General features: G+C 49.7%; 2 protein-coding genes across 5 annotated transcripts; one reads left to right on the top strand and one right to left on the bottom strand.

Annotated features, from left to right (window-relative positions):
• Window positions 1-3,031: 3,031 nt before the first annotated feature.
• Window positions 3,032-12,339, bottom strand: THNSL2 (threonine synthase like 2). 4 transcript variants are annotated; one of them, XM_027455758.3, is made up of 10 exons: window positions 12,204-12,339; window positions 11,677-11,763; window positions 9,854-10,081; window positions 8,970-9,164; window positions 8,551-8,703; window positions 7,787-8,017; window positions 6,772-6,920; window positions 4,483-4,608; window positions 3,652-3,803; window positions 3,032-3,517 (listed from the first exon to the last, which is right to left on the bottom strand). In XM_027455758.3, the coding sequence occupies exons 3-10, from the start codon at window positions 10,074-10,076 to the stop codon at window positions 3,250-3,252; spliced, it is 1,497 nt and encodes a 498-aa protein (XP_027311559.3). In that variant the 5' UTR covers window positions 10,077-10,081; window positions 11,677-11,763; window positions 12,204-12,339; the 3' UTR covers window positions 3,032-3,249. The 4 variants fall into 4 exon arrangements, with proteins under 4 accessions (XP_027311559.3, XP_027311560.3, XP_012958639.5 ...); XM_027455759.3 differs by lacking the exon at window positions 12,204-12,339 and adding an exon at window positions 12,172-12,190; XM_013103185.5 differs by lacking the exons at window positions 11,677-11,763; window positions 12,204-12,339 and adding an exon at window positions 10,710-10,863.
• Window positions 12,340-19,268: 6,929 nt separating this feature from the next.
• Window positions 19,269-22,642, top strand: FABP1 (fatty acid binding protein 1). Its single transcript, XM_005023289.6, has 4 exons — window positions 19,269-19,427; window positions 20,174-20,346; window positions 21,957-22,049; window positions 22,506-22,642. The coding sequence occupies exons 1-4, from the start codon at window positions 19,361-19,363 to the stop codon at window positions 22,554-22,556; spliced, it is 384 nt and encodes a 127-aa protein (XP_005023346.1). The 5' UTR covers window positions 19,269-19,360; the 3' UTR covers window positions 22,557-22,642.
• Window positions 22,643-22,796: the final 154 nt, after the last annotated feature.

Raw genomic sequence — 22,796 nt, 5'->3', positions numbered from 1 at the left:
AGGGTATTATAAATAATAATTCAAACTCCCAAACCTTCAGAATGCTGGTTTAAAGAATTGGCTTCTCGTTCACTGCGCTGCGGGCTCCTCCCTCCAGCCCATAAAGGGAACGCTGGAGGAGGACGTGACGCCCCGTTCAGCTGAGGAAATGCCCCAAAATCAGCCCCATGTGCGGGAGGAACAGGGCAGGTGCCCATGAGCTGGTGGATGGCGATGGACAGAGGCTGAACTGCTCTGTTTGTGGGAAATATTATCTCCATCCTCAGCCCTTTGTGGATTTGTATATCCTCCCTTGTTTTAGTGTGGCCAGCCCTGCAAACAGCCTGTTGTCCCATGTCCCTGTTTAATTAATAGCACTTTTAATGGCACTATTGATGATTGGAGAGACGAAACAACTCCATCCCAACACCCTACATCTCCATCCCAACACGCTACCTTTCCCCACGAGGTACTCAGGGTTTAGGAGCAGTTGTCCCAGCCATCTCCCTTCTGTGTCCCAGCCTCTGGAGATCATCCCTGGTGAGACTCTTAGCCCCCCTGGAGGATGACCTGTGGGCATCATCACCTCCTCGGACACACAGGTCAGCTCTGCTCAGGGTGTGGGACCTGAAACTGGTGTTTTTGCTGGAGATAAGGGTAAGGGGCTGAGGTACGAGATGAATTATTTCACAGGTCTGGCCTGGATTTGTGCACGGCTCTGGACGGCACAGAAATGATGTCTTGCCATGCCCAGAATCACGTTGAGGAGCCCTCAGCACCTCTCAAGGATGGTGAGGAGGCACCACCAAGCCAGCACCATCCACTTCTCTGCACAGTTATTCCTTGACACTCAGCCAGAGACCGAGGAGGAGCAAAACCAGCTCTGAGCACTCATTTTGGGGCTGAAACAGGAGCAAAAGCCCCAGTATGGGAGCACCAAGTTCCCTGAGCAGCCCGTGGGACCTGCTGGGAGCTGTCCCCAACCTGTTCCCACAGCAGGACCATGTTGAGCAGCAGCGCATTGCCCTCTGCAGGGGTGCAGCATCCCTGCACGCTGCGCCTTCCCCCTCTGTCCTCAAGAGGAACAGGCTTTCCCTGCCTCCAGAGCCCTAAGAGAGGTTTCACAGTGTCCTGCCCTCAAAACAGCTGGAACTGCACCACTACCCTAAAGGATATTTAGGGATTAAGCCCCCTTCCACCTCCTGCCCAGGACCAGGTCCCTAGCTGGATGTTTCAGGGATGGGAGAGGAGTGAGGGGACACGCTCGCCTCTCGCTGCTCCATTTCTGTTCCATTTTTGCTCCATTTCTGCTCGCCAACACACCAGATTTTGGTGGGATGCAAGCCCGGCCCCCCTCACCCCGTCCTCCCCGCAGCTCCTGGCCGGCCGGATTTGCAACCTTTCGCTTGGATGCGGAGCTGCCTGCAATTTCGGGCCTCTCCCCCCTCACGGGGCGTCTAAAGCTATGATTAAGAGCTAAATTACAGCCGGGCAGCCGGCCCTGTCCGAGAACCGCAAGATTTGGGGGAGGCGACTACTCAAGGTGGTGGAGTCTGACTAGAATAACGTGCAGCAGAAGGCAAGGAGCAGCTGACCACAGGGTTTGAGCGGGATGGGGGGGGTTCTCACCTTCACCACTGTCATTTATAGGGACTTGATGTCTTGGCCTGGAGGCTGTGCAGCGTTAGGAGCAAGGCTGATGCTGCGCTGTTGCTCAAACAAGAGGCATTCTGCTGTCCTTCTTGTGTTATCTTTAAATAAGCTGGTTCCTGCAGCAAAAAGAAAGGACCTCGTTTTTGGGATGGGGGCAGCCTCGGTAGAGGTATGGTTCCCTTCCTTCCAGCAGGGTTTCACGGGGAAGGGAGCATCGGGCTGCACCGAGGGGCAGAGGAGAAGGCACCCCGGGTGCCAGCACAGCAGCTCGCAGCCCAGGCAAGGCTCCCCGCACATTCTGCAAAACCCCACACTGATTCACTTCACAGCATTCACTTTTACCCCGCTAAATGCCACTAAACCTTCAAATTAACCCTCCCATTACAGGACCTCCTTTGATGTCAAAGGGGAATTTTTTTTTTTTTTTTTTTTTTTTTTGATGGCAAAAGGGGATTTTTCCCCCCCGGTGTAATTATTCCCATCTTATTTTTTTTTCCTTTTTAGGCACACGAGATTCCTGCCAGATGCACGACTTGTGGAGGCAGCTCCCACACGAGGTATTTATATATTTATATGTGTACGATGGGAACGTGGTATTGAAAGCCCAGAAGTTTCAGTCTGCAGATAAGGGGAATTTCCCATTTCCTAGTTGTTTCAGTGGAAGTTGCCCGGGAAGAACCTGCAGCAGGACTCGGACCCAAAGCTGCGAGATACAGCACCAAAAAGCAGCGCTGGTGGCTGACACCCCTAAAATAACCACGCCCAGGGACAACACCCACTATTTACTGCTATTATATGAAGTTTCCTTGGTCAGGGATGACCCCTGAGAGCAGATCCACTCCAGCCCTGGATTCATCTTATTCAAAGATTCAAACATCTTATTCCCAAGGCCAGCACAGGACTGCAGCTTCAAAACCTTTTTTAAGTCTTCAAAAGACGTTTAGATGTAGAGCTTAGGGATATGGTTTAGTGGGGACTGTTAGTGTTAGGTCAGAGGTTGGACTCGATGATCTTGAGGTCTCTTTCAACCTAGAAATTCTGTGATTCTGTAACCCCACATTTTGTAGGGCCAATGGTCCCCCGAGTGCCCAGGAGGCTCCAGGGGATATCTCCCCTTGGAGATTGATGTAATTAATTGATGTAATGCCCACAGCTCACCTCCAGTTTTTACTGGAACAGAAAACGTGTTTGTTACTTCCACCAAGTAGCTGCTCAGGAGAAAACCACGATGGCTCAGCAGTGACACCTGGCAGTACTCCTTCAGGTGGGTCTCGAACATGATGTTCAGGGCCAGAGCCACCGAATAATGTTCAGGAAGGTGATGATTGTGGATAATTTTAAGGGAGCTTCCTGTGATGGCTGGTAATGATGGAACAAATAGGTTTCTTCAGCATTTCAATCAGCTTTCACGAATTTATAGGAAAAAGAAGGTATAATTACAGAGCTATTTTCTGAAGATTTTGTGAAATAGTCCACATAATTCAGTGCCAAAGTATGTTCTGCGAATAATTCGTTGTACAGAAAGTGTAGGCTCCTCAGCCAGTGTAACACAGGAGCAAAAATTCCTGAGAATGGAGAATGAGCCCTGGGAGGCATCACCAGCCACATCCCAAGAGCTCAGCCCTGCGTGACGACCTGCCCAGCACCTCCCTGCAGTCCTGGGGGAACAGACCCACCCCGCCGTGCCTCCCAGCGCCGCACCACAGCTGCAACACGCTCCCGGAGCACTCGTGCCCAGTCCTCCCCCCGCTGCAGGGCAGTGGAGCGGGTCTCCATCGCCGTCAGGGCGGTGATTTCAGGAGGGAGCTGAGGAACCAGGCCCGCTCGCAGCACGGCGTCCTGAAATTTGGCAGCGGAGGCTGATGCTAAGCAACACCGGGGCGTGCTGAAAAGGAAAGAGAAGCGAGAAAAGCTTTTGAAGCAAGACAGCCCCGAGCTGGAGGTACAGGAGGAACACATGGGGAAGATGTTCTCATCCCTAACACACTGGATTGTGGCTGTCCTTGTGCAAGTTCCTACCTGCTGGCACAGCTGTCCAGCTGCAAGTAGTGGTAGTGAGCAGCCACGGCTGTGTGGGGGCACAGCAGGCGCTGGTTCTCCTCCCAGCAGCGCCGCATGGCTCGCACGATGTCCTCGTCGGATGCCGAGCTTGAGCGCAGAGTCTCGGAGAGCTGCAGGAAGGGAAACAAAGGTTTGCACCGGGCATCATCACCGCACACACTTCCCTCGAGGGAGCCGATACCACGGGCACCCAGCAACGCAGGATTAGGGAGGCTGGAGGCTGCAATTGGGGTGGGGGTTCCCTCGGGGAATAAAGAAAAGGGGTGGCTGCTGAAGGTGAGAGAGGGGCATTTTCCAGCACCGCCTTCCCCCATTTTTTTTAATAATGTATTTTTACATTATTTATTATTATTATAAATACATAAATACAAAAATATAAATATAAATGTAATTGTGGACCCAGCAGACCCATCCCCCAACACCACGCTCACTTTGTGCCAGCACCCACTGTCCAGTCCACCACGGCCTGCCTCAATGCACAGCCAACACTGGCACTGGAGTGGCCAAAAGGAAGCGGTGGTGGCTTCATATCCTACCTGAAAGGTCACAGGTGTTTTTAATTAATTTTAAAAAGAAAATATTTCTTTTAAAAAGAAAAAAAAATAAATAAAAACCACCTTTTTATTAACATCTCCATGCACGTGCACTGAAATAAAGCTCTTCCGTCTTAACACTTCTACTTTAGCTTGGAAACTCTCCAATATGCCTTTTATAATTCTGAAAATGAGTCGAGAACGACTGACAACAGTAACTCTCCTTACACGCAGAGGCACGGGCACAGGGACTGACCTTCCTGTGCAGATCCTCCGGCAGCTTCAGGCTTTTCAACGCGGTGAATTGTTCCATCAACGTTTTCACCAGGTGGCCGTCACAGCCTGACAGCAGCCAAAGGATCCTCTCCACATTGCAAGGCTCCTGGAATGACAAAGACAGTATGTGAGCATGGAAACGTGTCCGTCTGTCTTGGGGAGAGGAGCTGTGTGGGTTCTCTGATGTCTGATTAGGGTTGAGGTCCTATTGCTACCTTTTTCTTGGAGAAGGCTTGCATCTTCTCCCTGGCCTTTACATCCTCCCCCTGCACAGCTACATTCCCAAGCCTTGTCTTTGGGAACTCGATATCCTTCAGACCTCTGACCTGTCAGAGCAGTCTGGCAGTGACCATCAGATTAAAAAAAAATAATAATAATAATGAGGGGACAACTAATAAACTGATGACAAGACCACATCTGTATGATCACCTTGAGGAAAGGAAGCTAATAACACACCACGCGTTCGAGAACCAGAAATATCCAGCTGTTCACTTCGTGTTGCAGATGCTGCTGTGAATCACACAGCTCCTATGTGACTTAATGAGACACTCAGCTCCCTGCAGGGCTGCCCGATAACCTTTATGAACATGTAAGGCACATATAGGGCCTGACAGGTCTGTATGGCTATGTAGCAACTGGTGTTGCAACACGGCAGCAAGACTCAGTGCAAGGCCATTCAGGAGGGTCCCGAACAAATTTTGCTGCTCCCTGTCTCATTCCCACATGCTTGCAAGCACCAAGAAGCATTCATCCAAGTGGTTTTGCTGAAACATTTTGTAGGGACAGACACAAGGGACACCAGACCAGGTCTTCATCACGTTTCTGGGGTTGTTCCTATGTTGCAGTCAAGTGCTGGTTTTGGCTGAGTTCTTTGCACCTTTTAAGAGCTGACAGCACCTGTGACCCTCTGTCTCTCCATACTGTCCTACCTTGCGAGTGATTAGGACTTACTCAGCCTTCCGTGTCCTTATCTGGGTGGCTTAGGGCTCCATTCCTGTTCTTCATCTTCCCACCATTATCTCCCAGTGCCTTCAGCCTGTAATCTGCACTGCAGTCTGGGCGTAGCCTGCCCTTTGCTTTAGGCTGTCCCCTGGTTTGGGGCTGTCGTCTGCTTCCTGAGCTGGGTGTCCTGAGAAGGACATGTCAGCATGCTAGGACTTCGATGACCTGCTACCAGGGGTGCCTCCAGCATCTTTCTCCTGCTGTCCCTTCTTCCCTCCTTCCTTCTGCTGTTCCCACATCCAGCATGAACTACCCCATGATGTGCTGAGCTATGGAAAGGTTTGAATGGATGCTTCAGACATGAGCTAACAATGACATCCCATGCAGCTTTGGAGAAGGGCAGGCAGAGGGACAGAGCTGTTTAGCTTTCTGGGGACCTCTGGACATCACCTCACCCAGCCACCTCCCCTTCCCACCCCAACATATGCCAAGAGAGGAGCCCAGCCACCCTTTGAGACCTGAGGGGCCTCACAAATTCATGCCTCAGGATGAAATTCAAGCTGTAGGCCACAATAGTCCAGAGACTGGGGCACAAGAACATATTCTCTGCAAAGCATGGCAGTTCCTCCAGGCTCCCAGGTCCTCCCAGTGCATTTGAACAGCTTTTGGAAAATCCAAGTAGCTTAAGGCCACGGTGATAAAACACCTATTATTTCAGACCTTGGTCACTTGTTTGGAAGCCCATCCAATCCCTGTGGATCACAGGGTAGGTATGAAAGAGTATTTGCTGTTATTATTTGCTGGTATTTGCTTCCAGGCATTTGCTTTCTGTCCTTCCATGACTTCTCATTTCTGATGCCTTTGCCTGCTGGGACTTGTTCTGCTCTGCACAAATTGCAGACAGCTACAGAGGAGGAATTTCTTCTGGGCTACTCTACCTTCCTTCCTTCTTCTCCTGCTCTTGGTGGAGCCTTTCAGAAGCACCAACAAAACCCTTAGAGAAGTATAAATCCTGTCACGTTCCAAGCATCACGGAGTTTTTGAGAAGATTTCCCTCTTTCTAAGCTTACACAACGAACCCCTAGAAGCCCAGCATTGAATGAGTAAGATTATAAAGTCAAGCCCTGAAAAGTAAGGTGGTGTATCTCAGCTCAGCAGTCTGCAGCATAAAGGCTCAGCGTGAGTCACAGCTCTCAATGTATCACTGAGAGGCATTGCCAGTGGCAGAATTATGGTCTTATAAACCACACGTAACAAAGTACAAGGAAAAAATTATGAAAATATGTAATGTTCAGTATTTTCCCATTTGTACCAATTCATGATGTACCTGAATATCCATGGCTGGTGCTAACGTAGCCTTCACGTGCTCTGACGCTGAGAAATCTCCGTGCTGAACAGCCCTATGAATGATGTCGTTACTGTTAACCACAGCAACCAGTTGAATTGGAAGACCCATCTTCTGGGCAATACAGCCAGCTTTAAAAAAAAAGTGAAAAAATGCATGCATACATGAAAAAGAAACATTCAAAGGAGATTTAGCAGAGAAGTCACTTCATAAATTGATTGGGCATCTAGTTTAGAAGTAGCCACAAACAACAAACCCTCATAAACTCCCAGACACCTATCTTAAATGCTTTGGTAGAACCCCAGAATATAAAATCCTGGGACACAAAGCTCCTAACAAACCAGTCCAGGAAAATCTCCAGATTTGAAGATGGACGAGCAGAGGACTAAGTGGTCAGGTGGCTGCCATTCATGCAAGAGAGATGAAGTTGTGGGATTCTTGCAGCTTATTAATGCTACCTCAGAAGGGTGTCCTGGAAATACAGTGAATGCAGTTGAATGCATCAAATCCTGCACTGCTTTCCTAATACTGTGGTGCACCTATTTCAGAGTGGAGGCAATCAAGAACTTGAATTTAAAAGGCCAGATCATGCAATTAGGAGTGGTTCTCTTGACTGTGCACTACCGTCTAAACCAGAGTAGGATCAGGCATGACTCCGCACCTTTGTTAAAGTCTTACTCAAGGAATAGGACCCACAGTATTTTCCCTCTTTTCTGGACCAAACACATTCTGCCCTCTTCTAACGTGCGCATCCTCAAGATAGCTATGTCACCATCAAGGGGTGGTTTGGGATTTTCTGCACCTTGCAAATCATCAGTGACACCTGAATGAGTAATAACCATACATGAGTAATAAATGTAAGGGCTTCTGAAGAAATCCTACCAGCGAGTGGGTGTTTTAATAAACAGCAATACCCAGCATTTGCAAAACGCTTTTAGTCCATAGGTCACAGAACACTCTCTCTCTTCCCTATCTAACCCATCTTTTTTCCCTTCACCTGTGATATTTCCTCCTCCTCCTGTTGGCACAACAATTTCCACCACTGGCAGCGGGGTGGTATCCAGGGACGGGGCACACTGGAAGTAAGCGTAGAAGTGGTGAGCAATCTGCACCATAATCCTTGACCAATTGACCGAATTCAAGCTCATCAGATTGTATTTTCTGGAAAAATCGACATCAGCAAACAGCTCCTTGATCACCTCATCGATTTGATCGGAGTTCCCATGAGCTGTCAAAAAGAGAAAGGAAAGATTACATCTACTGACATCAGCGCACCAGGCACAAAGTATTTCTGCTCAGAAATAAGACCAGAAGGCAAATTAGGAAGGCAAACGCTTGCCATCTCCTGTGAGATGTCAAGGTGAGACATGCCTGAATGAAAAAGATCATGGCACAGCTCAAACACTCCGTGGTGATACACAAGGAGGACACAGTTAGGGGTGTGAATCCCCCATGAAGGTGAAGGAAGGGATCACCTTTGATCCCTTTAGTTCCAAGAAATGGTGTTGAACCCAGTGCAGCTGAACACCAACTGACTGCATGGAGACAGCTCTAGTCTGAGGCGGGGAGAAAAGAAAGCCTTGAACCACTTGACCATCAAATTGGGAACATGTGCTAAGAGTTAGCCAGACATCTGGGCACAGTGACCACCATAGAAATGACCTGGCTGGCTGCAACTACAAAAACAGCAGCCCCCACAGACTGTCAGGGTCATGGTTTCAACACAGAAGGACCACAACATAGTTCAACAGTAATACCAACCAGCAAAGACATGGACGTTGTCTTCAATGACAGTGGTCATCTGAAGTTCCTGTATCTGCGTGCAGAGCCCTTTGGGCAGCAGAACAAAGATGTCCATGTTCTGCTGGCCCCTCACACTCTCGATGGCTGAGCTGCCTGTGTCCCCCGAAGTCCCTGTTTCAAAGCAGCAGAGAACCAAGAGAAGCAAACATTGAGACATCCGTCAAACCTGCATCACCACACTTTAAGAAAAAGATGTAGAGATGCTCTATGAGATGGTTTTGGTTAGAGAAGCTTCCCTGGCATTGGCTGGAGATCGCTCACCAGCCACCCACGAGGCAGTACCACCCTGGGGCATCTATGTGGTGGGCCGTGGGATGATGGCTCTCAAGGTAAAGACCTGCCCAGAAGTTCTACCCCCCACAAAGAGGAATACTCACCCACCAGAATAGTGATGTGCTTCTGTTTTTTCTCCAAGAAGTACTGCAAAAACTGTCCAGTGCAGGACAAGGACAGATCCTTAAAAGCATAAGTAACCCCATGCCAGAGCTCCAGAACATTCAGCCCATCTTTCAGCCTGGACATATGGACAACATCCTTGTGTCTGAATCTGCTGAAGGCCCTGTCAATCAGATCTAGAGGGAAAAGGATTAAAGAGGATGTCAGGCTAGGCAGAGAATTACTTTTTTTGACCAGTGGCTTCCTGCGTCTGTGTTCTTTATGCTCCTGGGAAGCTTTCTGCGAAGCCCAAGACTCTCAGTTGCTGAAGAGGTGACAGATATCCAACAAGTTACTCTTAGCTGTTAGGAGGAATATTGACGTGCGCTGTTGCCTTCAGTAGCTCTACAGTAAGTACCCCCAGGGAAAACCTGACACTATCAAAGCAAACTGTGTTAAAACATAAAATAAGGAAACCCAGATTTTATTACAGTGCACTGTTCAGACAGAGGTTGTAGGTGCCCTCTGGTGGAAGGGATGGCTTAAAAACATTACAAAGCATGGAGCAGCAGAAAACCCTGATGCGATATCAAGTCTGGAGCCAGCACAGCAGTTTCCCAGCAGTCAGCCGCCCCACAGCACCAGCTACTGCTGCTGCAATCACCACAGTCCCCATCAGCACATAGAGAACACCTTGTCCAGAAGGTAACAAGCCCCAGCAAGGCAATGGAAAGGAGGACAGAAAACAGATCAGGCAATGGTGCAGCCAGCTCCATCCTCTGGGGGCTGCAAGAAGATGGGGCTAATGCAGGTGGCAGCATCCAAACACCCCAAAATCCTCACACGTATCCCTGCAAACAGCTCCCACTGCCCATTTGAGGCTCACCGTTTAGCGTCCTCCGCGGGACCAGCTCAGGGGCGATGAAGACGGAGCACAGCTCCTTCACCAGCTCAGGGTAGGAGAGGCGGCTCCAGCTCCGCAGGGTGGCCTCGTCCAGCAAAGGGATGCTCCGGGGCATGAAGAGGCCACCATCAGGAGCATATCCAGAGAAGAGGGCTCCCTCGAAGTCGACAGCCCTTGAGCCTCCCCTCGTGCTGACGTACTCCATGGGTGCTGTTGGGGGACACCACAGTCACTCTCAGGACTCCAGAGCAGCCACCCCACTAGGAACACCCAAGCAGACCCCCCAGATACCTCCCCTGGGGACACTCGCAGCTGTAGGGCGGTGTTGTGGGGTGTTTTATGGGCAGTGGAAGCACTGAGTGGGGTTTGCACCCAGGTTGCTGCAAGGAGCCCTCTTGTCCAGCTCCCTCAACCACGTGCCCGCTGCTGCAGCAGGCACCACGCCCGCACCTGACGTCCCCTACAGGCCGTGCACAAGCTGGAGCTTTAAAATAAAAATAAGCAAATACGTATCTCTTTAAAAAAAGAGGAAACAGGGAGGGGAGTAAGAGGGAGAGAGAAAGCAGAGGAAAGGGGGGGTGGATTATGCACCTAGTGCAGCCTGTTTTTTTTCAAGGGGGTTAAAGCAAGGACAGGATTTAAGTCGATGCATGACAAGCACAGCAAACTTCCAGGATCCCTTTTTTTCTTTTTCATAAAGGTATCGGCAAGATTTGGGGCTCGGAGCCTGCAGGGCTTTCTGCCCCAGCACCTTGTGCAGAACCATTTCGTTCCTTCCACATTTCCCCTCCTTGCCAAAACAAACCGTCCCCCGACACACACACACATACACAATTACCCTTCAGAGCTGCCCCGCAGGAGCGGGTAGAGGGAAAAAATAAAAAATAAAAAAGCTTCCAGAGCTGGTAAACAACCAGCCTTTAACCCGGATCAGCTCGGCCACGGCTCCCTGGCCGTGAGGGGGCGGAGGCGGGAGCAGGGCCGGGAAATGGCGGCCCGGCACCGAGGGGAGGGGGGGGGGCGCCATGGTTGTGAGGAAAAGCTCGGAGTTCAGCAGGACAAGCTCTGAGTTGGGTTTAAATTTAAGGTTAAATCTGCTGGAAGAAGGGTCAGAAAGCTCCACGAGTGGCTTCCCACTATGCAGTTCGCTCTGGGAGGCTGCGACGTGGAGCAGCTCCCGCCCTCCCTGGGGAAACTGAGGCAGGGAAGGGCTGCACGTCCCTTTTCTTGATTTTTAATTTATTCCTTTGCCCAGTTCTCCTCTGTTAGTGCCTGTGTGGGGCCGTGCAGCATGCACAGCTGGAGCAGTCCCTTGGGACTCGAGCCCAGTGAGGCAAGGTGCAGAGGGTGCCTGGTAACTGTGAGTCAGAAAGCTCCCAGGACAGCAAGGGACATGCTGCCTCCAAAATGCCAGAAACTGACCCAAAACGCATCACCTTCCCAACCAGCCTGGCAAGTAAAGCTACTCAGTGGGACGGAGTGATGCTGGTAGCCTCCAAATTCGCCACATCTCAGAAACCAGCCAGCAACAGATCCTTGAATTTATTATATAAACTATCACCCAACCTGCCCACACCTCCACCCCACAAGGGTTTCATGCTATGGGCTCCCAACCCCTTTTTCAGGGTCTGTCCCCATCTCAGGGCTGGAATAAATAGTTGGCAGGGCAGGATCTTGCTCTTCAGGGACAGCTCGGGCTTTAGCCATTTGTGAAACCTCTCCAGGGCCATCCCTGGTGCTTCCCGGAGTCACCAACAGCCCTGGGGTCACCCAAGGACCCTGTTTTTGGGACATGGGCCACTTACCTCAAGCTGGCCCTGACATGCAGGGCAAATCCCGCAGTGCCACAGCGGTGTCAGTAGATGTTCTCAGTCCCGTAAGTTTTTAATGCCCTGTGTATTTTCAGAAGGTAAGCGATCTATTAATACATGCTCCAGTTAGTTATTAATCCCTTGTTTACCAGCTCTGGAAGGGTTTTTTTTTGCTCCATTATGTTTCAGCAGCAGCTCACACACACATATGAAATAAATAAACAATGAATAGCATCTCTGGACAGGACAGCAAAATAATAGAAATTAAGAAAACACTGAGCTGCAGGATATGTGGTTTGCCTCTTCTGCCACGACAGCCTGCTGAATTTGGCGTTCATGCAGAGGTAGAGCACAGCTTGGGCAGAACAAGGAAAGGATCAAATCCCTAGGAAAACCCACACAAGCTGATAATTTAATATTACCAAAGTAATTTAATATTTCCAACGTGTATATGATCACAAGTGACATGGTCCCACGGGGTCACCTCACCTCTCCCACCACTGGTGCCTCCAGGCATTTACCTCACATATACCTAAGACTTCCCATGTGTGAATTAGCTGCATGAGATTATTTCACTGCTTCATCTAAAAGTATTTTTTTTTCAAGTGAAAAGCTTGCAATGTAGCACATACAGGACCCCCTGAAAAAAATATATATAAATAATAATAATAATAAAAGAAACAGGATAGCTGCTGCTCCGTGCTTGCAAACAAATAGCCTCAAGGCTGCTGATGCAGCTTTTTCTATGCCCTGTGCCTGTCAGTGGTGATAGCTCTCGCTAACAAGGTCATGGGTTAATGCCGTGGTGGATGTCAGCATTTGCTATTGCTGCAGCTGGGGACGAGTTACCTACTGCTTATGTGGCAGCCAGAGGTGAGCACGAGGAGCACCTGGGCATTGCCATCTCTTAGGAGAGCTTTTCCCATGCTCTGCCCTGCAATCTCTGTGCTTTCATTTTTGAAATTATCATTTCCTTGTCAGAGGAAATGATAATTTCAGTAGCAGACCCAAGATCTGGAAGATGTAAGAGCCTTTGATTAACCTTTGATTAACGGCCCAGTGCCTCCGTGTTTCTGCTTGGATGTGCACTTCCACTTTGGACCTTGTGTATTCCTGAGGGGTTCATGGGTGCTCTTTGGACATGTCTATCAGAAATCAGCTGTGTTTGCAAACATGAGCTAGAGCTACTGTGTCATTTTTCCAGCTTTTTTTTTAACATTACATCAGTTTCCATCCCTCTAGGTCGGACTTCCTCAGCCTCTCTGCCCACGAAAGGCATCCTGAAGTGTAGCAAGGAGCAAGGAAACAGAAAGGCATATACAGCAGTGAGAAGCTGGGTTTGGGTGCTCTTTCTATACCTCCATCAAAGCATCCCCAGGCCCGGGAGAGCTGCAGACCCCAGGTTCGGCCAGAGACACCGATGAATCCTGTTATCACTAGATGGCGGCAGCGCCTTGCATCCAGGGAGGAGATGCACAAACGCAGCCTTGCCCTGGTTGCACCCTCCCTCACACAACCTCACACAGGCTATTTCGCCTTCACTGCACTCAGGCTATGTATGCTCAGCCCCGATTTCAGACAGCAGCAAGAAACACGACTCCAAAACGCCCTGTTTCGTAGAGCTGAGGAAGGGGAGGCACAGGAGATGTCCTGCTGGGTGGCCTGAGCGAATGCAACTCATCGCAGTTTTCAGTTGGATTTGATGATCTTAGAGGTCTTTTCTGTCCTAAATGATTCTATGGTGGGAAAGATGTTCTTCATCTTCACCCCATCTTCTCTCTGGGGGTCCTTGGGGGGTTATCACTTTGTCAAATACGATTCTATGCTCACCCTTCTTCCAGCACAGTCTTTCCTCCAGGGGTCTCTGCAGCCTACAGCCTGGCAGAAAATCAGAAAAGGGCACGTAGAAAGACCCCAACTCACAACCAGGACTAGAAGGTGCCACATTTAATCATAAAACACAAAGACAGCCTCAACGGCACAAAAATCCCTTTCTCTCCTAGTCCTGTCTCTGCCTGTGAGCTGGCTGATGTCTGCAAACTGTACACACACAAAAAAAAAGCTTTCAGATCTATAAACAGCCCAAGCAATGCAGGGCAGATCCAGCAAATGGCTGATAAGAATGTTTGAGGTTTTGCAATGCCATTTCCTACTGGAGCACATCCCTGTAAGGAAAAAATGTATAAGCCTGTCACTGGAGGTAGGTGAAGAAGCCGTGCATCCCCTCCCCTCTCAGGCACAGAAGTTTGAATTTTCACAGAGGAAACAGGGAGTTTTGGGGTAGAACCTGTAAGGTTTGGGCCAGAAATCAAAATATTTAATTTTTGCATTTCTCAGAGGTGGCGGGCCTGAACCTCACATATTGGTGAGGTTTGGGATCCATCTTCCCTCTTTCCAAATCCAGTATAAATTGTAGGCATCTCAGCTGGCATGGGGTAGGACTTCCACGTGGGCCACCCGTCTCTGCACACAACCTTGCACACACGCACGCAGTTTTCCACCCCTACCCATGGTGATTTTGCAGTGCCAAGAGCAGCCAGCACATCGGCCCTTTCTCCACGGCGAGGTGTGACTCTTTCCTGCTGCGAGGTGTTTCACAATGGGCCCAAGGACATCTGTGTTGTGGTTTGGGTCTTAAGAGGTCAAAGTGCAGGACCCACTGGTAACGACAGAGCAGAAAGGGAGCGTGAGGATGGGATTGTGCAATGCTCACTCCTGGTGAGACACGGAAGACACTCTTGCCTTTCTCCAGGAGGTTGTGCAATCCGGTCCTGCTCTGCCAAAGGTTGCATTAACAATAGGGCCAAAATTTATCTCCAGATCTGGAGTCACACAGGATGTGGGTTCTGGCACTGCCAACTGGGCAGGAAGACAAACAAGGAAGAGGATGAGGAAGATGCTGCGGTAGCCGCACAGTTACAGCAGGTTTTCTTTATCAGCTTTCCTTTGGGAAAGTCACTCAGCCTCTGGGTACTTCGTTATGCATAAAGCAGGGAAACCTGTGCTCATGGAGGTGCTTTGAGGATTGTAAATGGGGCTGAAGCACCAAGCAGGATGTGCATGGTGCCGATTCTGGACTTTGTCCACAGCCCTGGGCTCGCTGGCACCGTGGTCATTTCCCATGGAGTGCCTCCCTGGCCGTGAACCTGCTGCACACTTGGATGCTCTCAGACTACGCTCAGCCTCTCACCATGCCCTCCTCACAGCAGCGTGGTGCCCGTATGGGCCTGAGAAGCTCTCCTTGACTAATTGCTGCCATCCACTGTGTCATCCGCTTATCCCCGCTGTGTCTCAGGGGCTCTTCGTGCACCCAGACCATGCGGAGATACCTGCACTGCAGGTGTGTGATGGGCTGAGATGAAATGCGTTGGCATGGGCTGAATATTCACTGCTCTGAGGGGCTCTTCCAGACCATCCTCACTCAAACCCATAATGGTGAATGGTTCCATCTCTCTCCCAACATTTTCTTTCCCTGCCCTTGCACAAACTATCTCCATGAGCAATGACACCATTTTCAGACCCCGTTCGTCTCTCTAAACTGGGTGGTGGGATGAAGGACAGCCTTGTCCCACCATGGGTACCAACACCAGCAGCAGCCACCTCTTCTGGGAGCCCTAATACTCAGGGGATCATTGGCAGCAACAGGTTTCGTGTTATCATGAAGATCTCCGCCTTGTCCCTGGAGAAGCAATCCTGGGACTTTGCTCCCTTTGGGACCTTTGTCCTAAAGTGACACTGCTGATGACAAGGGCTGCCCGTCACTGAATTTCGGCATTAATGGGAAGTGTTATCAAGCGGCAGCGCTCTGTACAAGCTGCTGCTTTCAGCAGTCTTATCGAGGCTGTGATACTGCCATATCTAATCTAAAGCAATTCGAACTGGCGCTTGCAAGTCTACGCTTTGGAAGCTTGGAGCCGGCCAGCCTGATGTTGATTCCAGGAGACCATCAAGACCATTAAAAAGGAAAAAAATAAAATAAAGAAAAAGCTGGGAAAGGTGCCATATTTCATCTTAGTGCCGTCTTGGGAATGCAGCCCAATGAAAACCTGGTGAAGGCCAAGAAGGACGGGGAGTTTATTGCAGCAGAAGCATCTTTCCCCATCCTGTCCAGCCTTTTGGAGCGACGCAGCCATGTGGCCTGCTTGAAGAAACCTTTGTTCCTCAAGGTTAGAGATAACCAAACCTAAGATGTGAAAAGTGGGCAGCAGGCCAAGTTGCCAGGTACAAGCACAGCAGAAATAGAGATGACCAAAGGAATAATACGGCTTAAGATAGAAGGAAACCCGCATGGGGATGGGTGATCGTGACAAGCTTGTGACCAAACTCTTCAAAAAATGGTTTTGGGGTACCCTACTGGGCTTGCATTAAAGGAATCCATGACTGAATTGGCAACAGCTGGCTTGCAGCCTGACACATTTTGGCTAAGAAAATCCTAGCATAGTGCCCAGCCCCAGCATCCCAAAGCACTGAGGAGAAAGAAAAGGCTTCAGAAAGTCTGGGGAGTCACTGGTGGGAAAGACAAGAAGAGGAGCTGGAGGTGCATGAATACTGTCCAAGACTCCCTCAAGGCTGCCAGGTGCCTCATCCTGGGCTGGAGCAAGGTGCCCGTGTTCACACAGCACTCTGTGAAGTCCTTTTTGGAGTTCAAAGCTTCAATTAGAGCTATGGCTCAAACCAGGGGAGGCAGAGAAGGATTTTTCCTCACCACAATGTCCAAGTCACCAAGAAGCAGTGCATGTAAGAGCATGGTTTCCCACTGCCCTGGCAGACAAGAAGTGTTTAAATCATGGGAGCCGAGACCAAAAATCCCAGGAAAGGTTTGAGGGAAGGTGATAGCAGCCCGCAAATGCTCCAAGGGCAGTTACAGAGACAACGGGACCAAACTCGTCTTGGTTATGGCTGATGAAATAAGAGGCACTGGCCACAAATTGCTCTTTGGGAGGTTGGGGCTGAGCACCTCTTCCTTGAGAGGCAGCTGGTGCAGGTCCAGGGTGGGTAACCAGAGAGGCAGAGAACATTTTTGAGACGTGGCCAAAACCATGGCTGACCTTCATTGGTGTTGGTGATGTTACTGCTCCGAGCAAGAGGTCAAACCAGAGACCGCCATCATTCCCTCCCAACCAGCATTTCTGTGATTCATCACCTCGGGACACAGAGAATTTGGGTACCTCCATGGCTAGGAAGGAGCTGAGACGTTTTGCATATCCATATCTTTGGTTCAGGTGCAAAAAGGAGAAATGAGACACTTGTCTCCTTTTTTCTCAGACAAGCTTCTAAGGTCCTAAGCATTATTTTCAAAGCAATTTAAACAGCTAAGTACCTGCTGGCCTTCCACAAGACAGCCTCCTCAATAATTCTTTGAAAATAATCCTCGTCTTTTCTCTTTTACAAACCACGTCCAAGTTTTAGGCTGTGGATTTAGATTTAATTACATGGCCAATTGACTTGGCCTTCTGCTAGTGCAAACCAGGTGCATTTTCATGGCCCTGGAAAGTTAAAGTGATCTCACGTTTTAAAAGCTCCTGTATTCTGGTGGAGGGGTTTACAGGCATTCTGAACTTTGCTATTGAGATTAAGTTTATCTCACCTACCATTTGCTCAGCCAGCTTGGCTAGATAATAATTACCCTGGCCAAATTTCATTCAGTAAGGGTTTCTTCCCTTTTTTACTTCTTCTTCTTTTTTTTTTTTTTTTTTTTTTTAATAGGAACTTTACCGTTTCTTTAGTAGAGGAAATAAAAGTACACAAGCCCAACAGAACACTTGCAGACAAAACAGAGAAGCTTTATTTTTGATCATTTATATTTCTGCCCCCTACCAGGAGAGCCCTGAACACTTATGTTCTCCTTTTGCCATCTGGTGGGGGACATCCAGGCTGTATGACAGTTCCCACAGGTTGACTAATTAATTCAGCTACCCTAATTAGGCACAACGGCCGTTTATAGGTCTGAGGGACAAAACCTGGTGGGCTTTTCTGGATCCTATCTCAGGCTCAGGCCCCATTAGCTGTTTTAGGCTTGGTGGTTGAGCTTCATTTCCAGCTGGTAAGGGGCTCCTAGGGAGAGCATGGCCCTGGGATGTCCGAACTGGAAATGGGTAAGGACTGGGCATCTGCCTTGGTGGAGGGATGTGGACAGACACGGGTAGTCCAAGAGCAATCCCACTGAAAAAATAATGAACAACTCCAGGATGCTCCAGTCAGCGAGACTGGGTGGAAAAATGAGCTGTGCAGGGCTGGAGCTTTCCCACAGCCATCACAGCACAGTGTGTTGGGGGTGCTGGGCTCCAAAATGAGTTGGATAGAAGAATATCCCAGTGTTTTTTCAAGTCTGAACATCTCTCCCCGTTATGTAAGTGTGGGGATGTGGACCGTCTGGAGGAGCAGCTGGAGGTTTAGGGCATGGATGCCCTAAATCAACCCCCCATGAGTGCTCTCTAGTCCTAGAGGGGATGGGTGCTCTCCCTGCTCTTTGCAAAGCTTTCTTGGGCTTATTTTGAGAGGGAGAAGAAGGAGAAAGTTGGGTTTTGTTTGTGTTTTTGTTTTATGGTAGCATCTCTGAATTAGAGGGAACCTTTTTTTTTTTCCATTCTTATCCATGATTTCACTAAAATAAGGCCAAAGATGCTGAGAGAAGGCAGAATGAAAGAATCGTGAAGAGGAGAAAGCACAGGAGTGAAAAGGGGGGAAACCTGACAACTTTGGGACAGAGGAGGAACCCATCAGGGACAGAGGAAGAGATGGGAGGAAGAAGCCCAGACCCAGAGGATGGGTGCTGGGGACGATGCCAGGAGAGGAGCCCAAGCCCCCAGTCCTGCCCTGGAGGGAGGAATTGGGCTCAGCATTGAGGCTACCACTATCCCTGCTTCTGATGCAGGATTTGGGAGAAATGCAGCTCAAAAGTCCAGGATGCTTCTTCAGGACACATGGGACTGTGGCTCCTCTGGGGAAAATAGAGGAAAGTTGTTTTTTTTTTGCAGTGGCTGCTGGCAATAGCCTTGATTGATCACTACTGGCACCCGCGTGAGGACGAGGTCGCAGTGGTGCAGGCTGAGTTTCAGGCTGGGCTGCACGAAACCCAGGATTTCAATTTGAGGCATGTTCTGGTTCCTTCAGGGACAATGATTTTGTGCCTAGTGCTGCACCTGGATGACACCAAAACCCCACGAGGCATCTGCAGGAGGGAACTGGCTGCTCCCTGCCAGCACACAGCTTCTGCTCCTCCTGCCCATGCCAAAGAGCTGGAGCACACACCAGAAACCCCATTGCTGTCAGCCCCAGGGGACACCATCACCCATCATCTCTCCTCGCCTTCTCCTCTTCCAGATGTGCACCTCCAGTCTGTGAGCTAATTAGGTGATTTGGCTCATTACCCTGATAATTAATCTTTTTGCACGATATTTTTTTTATTTCATTTGTTTATGGATGCCACGTTGCCACCTCCATAAAACCCATTTATGGGACTTTCTCTGCCCCCACGCTGTAAATCGAGGTCCGTAGGATGTCGAGAAGTTTATCACTGACCATTGCCCGCTTTTATGTTAATGTTTGAACATGGCAATAAAAGAATTACATCATCTTACCTCTGACCAACTTTAGGGCAAAAGGTCCTTATAAAACCAAGCTCTGCTCACCAGCAAGGCATCTTCTCTTGCTTTGGGAGCACAGAGAGCCTTTCACCATGAGCTTCACTGGAAAGTACGAGCTCCAGTCCCAGGAAAACTTTGAGCCTTTCATGAAAGCCCTTGGTAAGTGCCTGCATGCATCGGGTGCTGCTTTGCTTCCTCACTTTGCGCTGATATTTGGGATACCCCATCTGTGCTGATGCGCTGGTGATGTGCATTGAAAATTTTCCTTTATCTCTCATCTTGCAATTGTTTTTTAAATGTGTGCATGGAGATGTGACCCCAAAATAGAAGGGGAAGCATCTCTCTCGCTGATGAGATCAAGAGACACAGGGTGAAATTACACAGCTGGCACGAAAATGGTGCTGGCAGCTCAGGGCAGCTGTAGGCAGCCCACTGTGATGCTGCAAGGCTCAGGGTCCACTGTTCATCAGGAAAAATAGTCAGCCTGTTTAAATATTTCATGATGAATGTGGCTGGTGATGTTTCCATCAGGGGTGTGCTCCTGCAGGGACTCAGGAGAGGTTGCACTACTTCTGCATCACCACGTGCAGGAGGGGCTCTACCTCCCGGGTCAGCTCCAGGGCTTGGGAGAAGACTTTGGTGGGGAAGGTTTTTGGGAAAAAAAAACACACTTGGTTCCCTCCTTCTGCCTTGATTTATTCTGTTTTCTCTGCTTGCTTCTCTGCAAGGGAAGGAGAATTGGCCCTGAGCAGACTCAGGGCCACGTTGCCCTTGGGGAACTGTCATTCGTGTGGGACTTTCCCACATGGGATCCTCCCTGTGGAGGTCCCAAATCCCACAGCATTCATTAGGCAGCAGCAACCTGCCCACCTGTGGCTCCTCCTAACGTCCCTGTTCCCGTGCAGGGCTTCCTGATGACCAGATCCAGAAGGGCAAGGACATGAAGAGCATTTCGGAAATCGTGCAGGATGGGAATAAGTTCAAGGTTACCGTCACCACTGGCTCCAAAGTGCTGAGCAATGAGTTCACCATCGGGGAGGAGTGCGAGATGGAGCTGCTGACAGGAGAGAAAGCCAAGGTGAGTGACCAGCTCCTCCTCCACCAGGGCTACAGGAGCTCAGGGCATTGCATTTCCATGTAAACCATCCCTCCTGTGCCTGGGATAAAGGGAACGACTACATCACGGGTATTAAATCTGACACTGGGCAAAGATCTGGGTAAATTCGCCAGCCTGGTCCCGTATCAGGCAGTTTGCTTGTGGGATTTAAGGTAACGGGAAGGGGCTGATTGCTGAAACCACACTTTGCGGGTCCTCAGCAAGTCCCCTAGGGACACATTTCAGAAAATGACAGTGTGTTTCTGTCCGATCTTCCTGAGAAACCCAGAGCCTGAGACTCTGAGGTTTCGCCTCCCCTCTGCTTTTACAAGACACGGTGCAAGCTCCCCTCTCGGCACCTCTGCGGATGAAGCTTTGCATTTCTAAAGCAATCTTATTGGAAAACACTGGAAGTCGGTGTTTTAATAGCCGGGTTGTAAAAGGGGAATAGAGAGGCTTCGGTAAATCCTTCTGACAACAAAAGATCTGAAAGACTTAAGGTGGAAAAGGGCTGACTTTTTGTCACGCTCCAATGCGAGACATACCCCCCCCTCTCCATTTTGTTGACTCAAAGGTAGCACAGGAAAGCCAGCCAATGAATCATAAACCAATAAAACTGTCCTTTTAAGTCCCAGAGGCTCTTAGCTTGTCTGCTAGCCTTTTCCACTGCTTCTGTTTACGCTGGGTGAGATGATTTGGCAAGGTGAGGATTTATCGCCCTTAAAATTGGGTCAGCTCCAGTTCCTGGGCGATAGTTTGCAATGGTTCATAAAATGTCAGGGTGGCACTGCTGGCAAACATTACCTCTCACCTCTACCTTGGGAGAAGATGATATTGCAGGGACTTTGGGGCCCAGGAGGAATGATCACCAAGGAAATGCCCCGCTCTGAGAGCGATACTTTCCCTAGCATGATTTCCAGCATTGCCGAGGTCCCTTGCTCAGAAACGAGGAGTTATTTGATGAGTTCTGCCTTGCCTAAATCAGCAGCTTGAGGGCAGAGGGAGATGACTCGGATCTGGACAGACAGATGAACAGAAACGGGTTTTGCTGTCTGAGTAATTTCAATGATCAATGACAGCTGCCCTGGGGTGCCTGTGCTGTCTGAAGCCCTTTTAGATATACAGCTCCAGGGGGCAGAGACTCAACAGACATGCCCCTGAGACCCTCCCAGTCATGCCTGTGTTTCCAGAAGCTCTTGAAGTTGTTTCCCAGCTTGACTGAGACCCACCCCAGCCCCATACCTCAGCTCCCCAGCCCTCCACCCCAAAAGGAGGGTCCTGCAGCACTGTGGACCCAGTTTGGATGGGGGGCGAAGTAGGTGCAGCAGCAAAATGGCACCTCTGTCACAGAGGCCTGAAGAGCCCCAAGTAAACAGCCATCCCCTTGTGGTGTTGTAGTCATCACCAGCACAATCCTCCCTCCTCCTCCTCCTGGGAAAGCCAAAATCGCCGGGGGAGCAGCTTGGTCAAAGCCTACACAAGGGATGGTGGCAACTTGGTACAAAAGGGGGAGGACAGAATGCGGGGGGTGATGCGCTGCACAGTGCCAACGCGAGCTCTCATCCTTTCTCTGTCTCACCCCTTCTCGACAGACCGTTGTTAACATGGAGGGCAACAACAAGCTGGTTGCGAACCTGAAGGGGCTGAAATCCGTCACCGAGCTCAACGGAGACACCATCACCCACGTGAGTGCAGTAGCAGCGCGCACCGCTGCCACCAGGGCTCCCACTGGGGCCAGGCCCTACAAAGCCTCCCAGTGGTGCTGGGGGCCAAAGCTGATCGGTCAGCCAGGCAATTAAGGCATTTTTGGGGTGCAGTGTGATGTACAAAGTACCCTTTGAGACCCCAGTAGGCATTGCTGATCAAATTTATGTGTAATGAGGGCGTGTTGTAAGCCAGAGGCGTGGGTTTATGGCAGGGCCTGGTGTTTTTAAAGAAGAGGGGTGTAACAGAGTGATCCCAGCCAACATCAGATTATCCCTATCTGCTTTGGAGTAGTCATGCCCTATATCCAAAGCTTTAGTAATTTGATTTATGGGTGATGGACTGGGGACCAGTCCTTTTTGGCAAGACCAGAGCCTTTCTAAATAGAGTTTGGAGCCAAGTGCCAGGCGAAGTTAACCATTTCCATTATTTTTCAGACAATGACCATGGGAGACCTCACCATGAAGAGAGTCAGCAAGAGAATCTAGAGACCCTCTGCACGCCTATCATTTTACTGTGTAAAATGTGTCCATTAAAGTAAAATTTATATTAAAATCTCTCTTATTATCATCAACCTCTGCACTGTTGTTTTAAAGAGGCGCAAGCCTCCAAAACTCGCACAAACACTGGTAGAAACTAGGCAACGGGCTGAGCTGAGGCCGTGATGATGGTGGTGAATTGAGCAGGGCCAGGGGGAGGCTCAGAGCCAGCGTGAGACCCTCTGTGTT

Source organism: Anas platyrhynchos, chromosome 4 (genome assembly GCF_047663525.1).
Source record: "Anas platyrhynchos isolate ZD024472 breed Pekin duck chromosome 4, IASCAAS_PekinDuck_T2T, whole genome shotgun sequence".
NCBI lineage: Eukaryota > Metazoa > Chordata > Aves > Anseriformes > Anatidae > Anas > Anas platyrhynchos.
Note: the sequence above shows the minus strand (reverse complement) of the source record. Positions and strands in the feature narration are given on the sequence as shown.

Coding starts and splice junctions, on each gene's coding strand:
- THNSL2 (XM_027455758.3), bottom strand. CDS start 10,076: ATGGAGTACGTCAGCACGAGGGGAGGCTCAAGGGCTGTCGACTTCGAG. Junction 8,704..8,969: donor GCACATCACTATTCTGGTGG/GTGAGTATTCCT, acceptor GCTTTGAAACAG/GGACTTCGGGGGACACAGGC. Junction 3,518..3,651: donor CTGGACAGCTGTGCCAGCAG/GTAGGAACTTGC, acceptor TTTCCTTTTCAG/CACGCCCCGGTGTTGCTTAG.
- FABP1 (XM_005023289.6), top strand. CDS start 19,361: ATGAGCTTCACTGGAAAGTACGAGCTCCAGTCCCAGGAAAACTTTGAG. Junction 19,428..20,173: donor GCCTTTCATGAAAGCCCTTG/GTAAGTGCCTGC, acceptor GTTCCCGTGCAG/GGCTTCCTGATGACCAGATC. Junction 20,347..21,956: donor TGACAGGAGAGAAAGCCAAG/GTGAGTGACCAG, acceptor CCTTCTCGACAG/ACCGTTGTTAACATGGAGGG.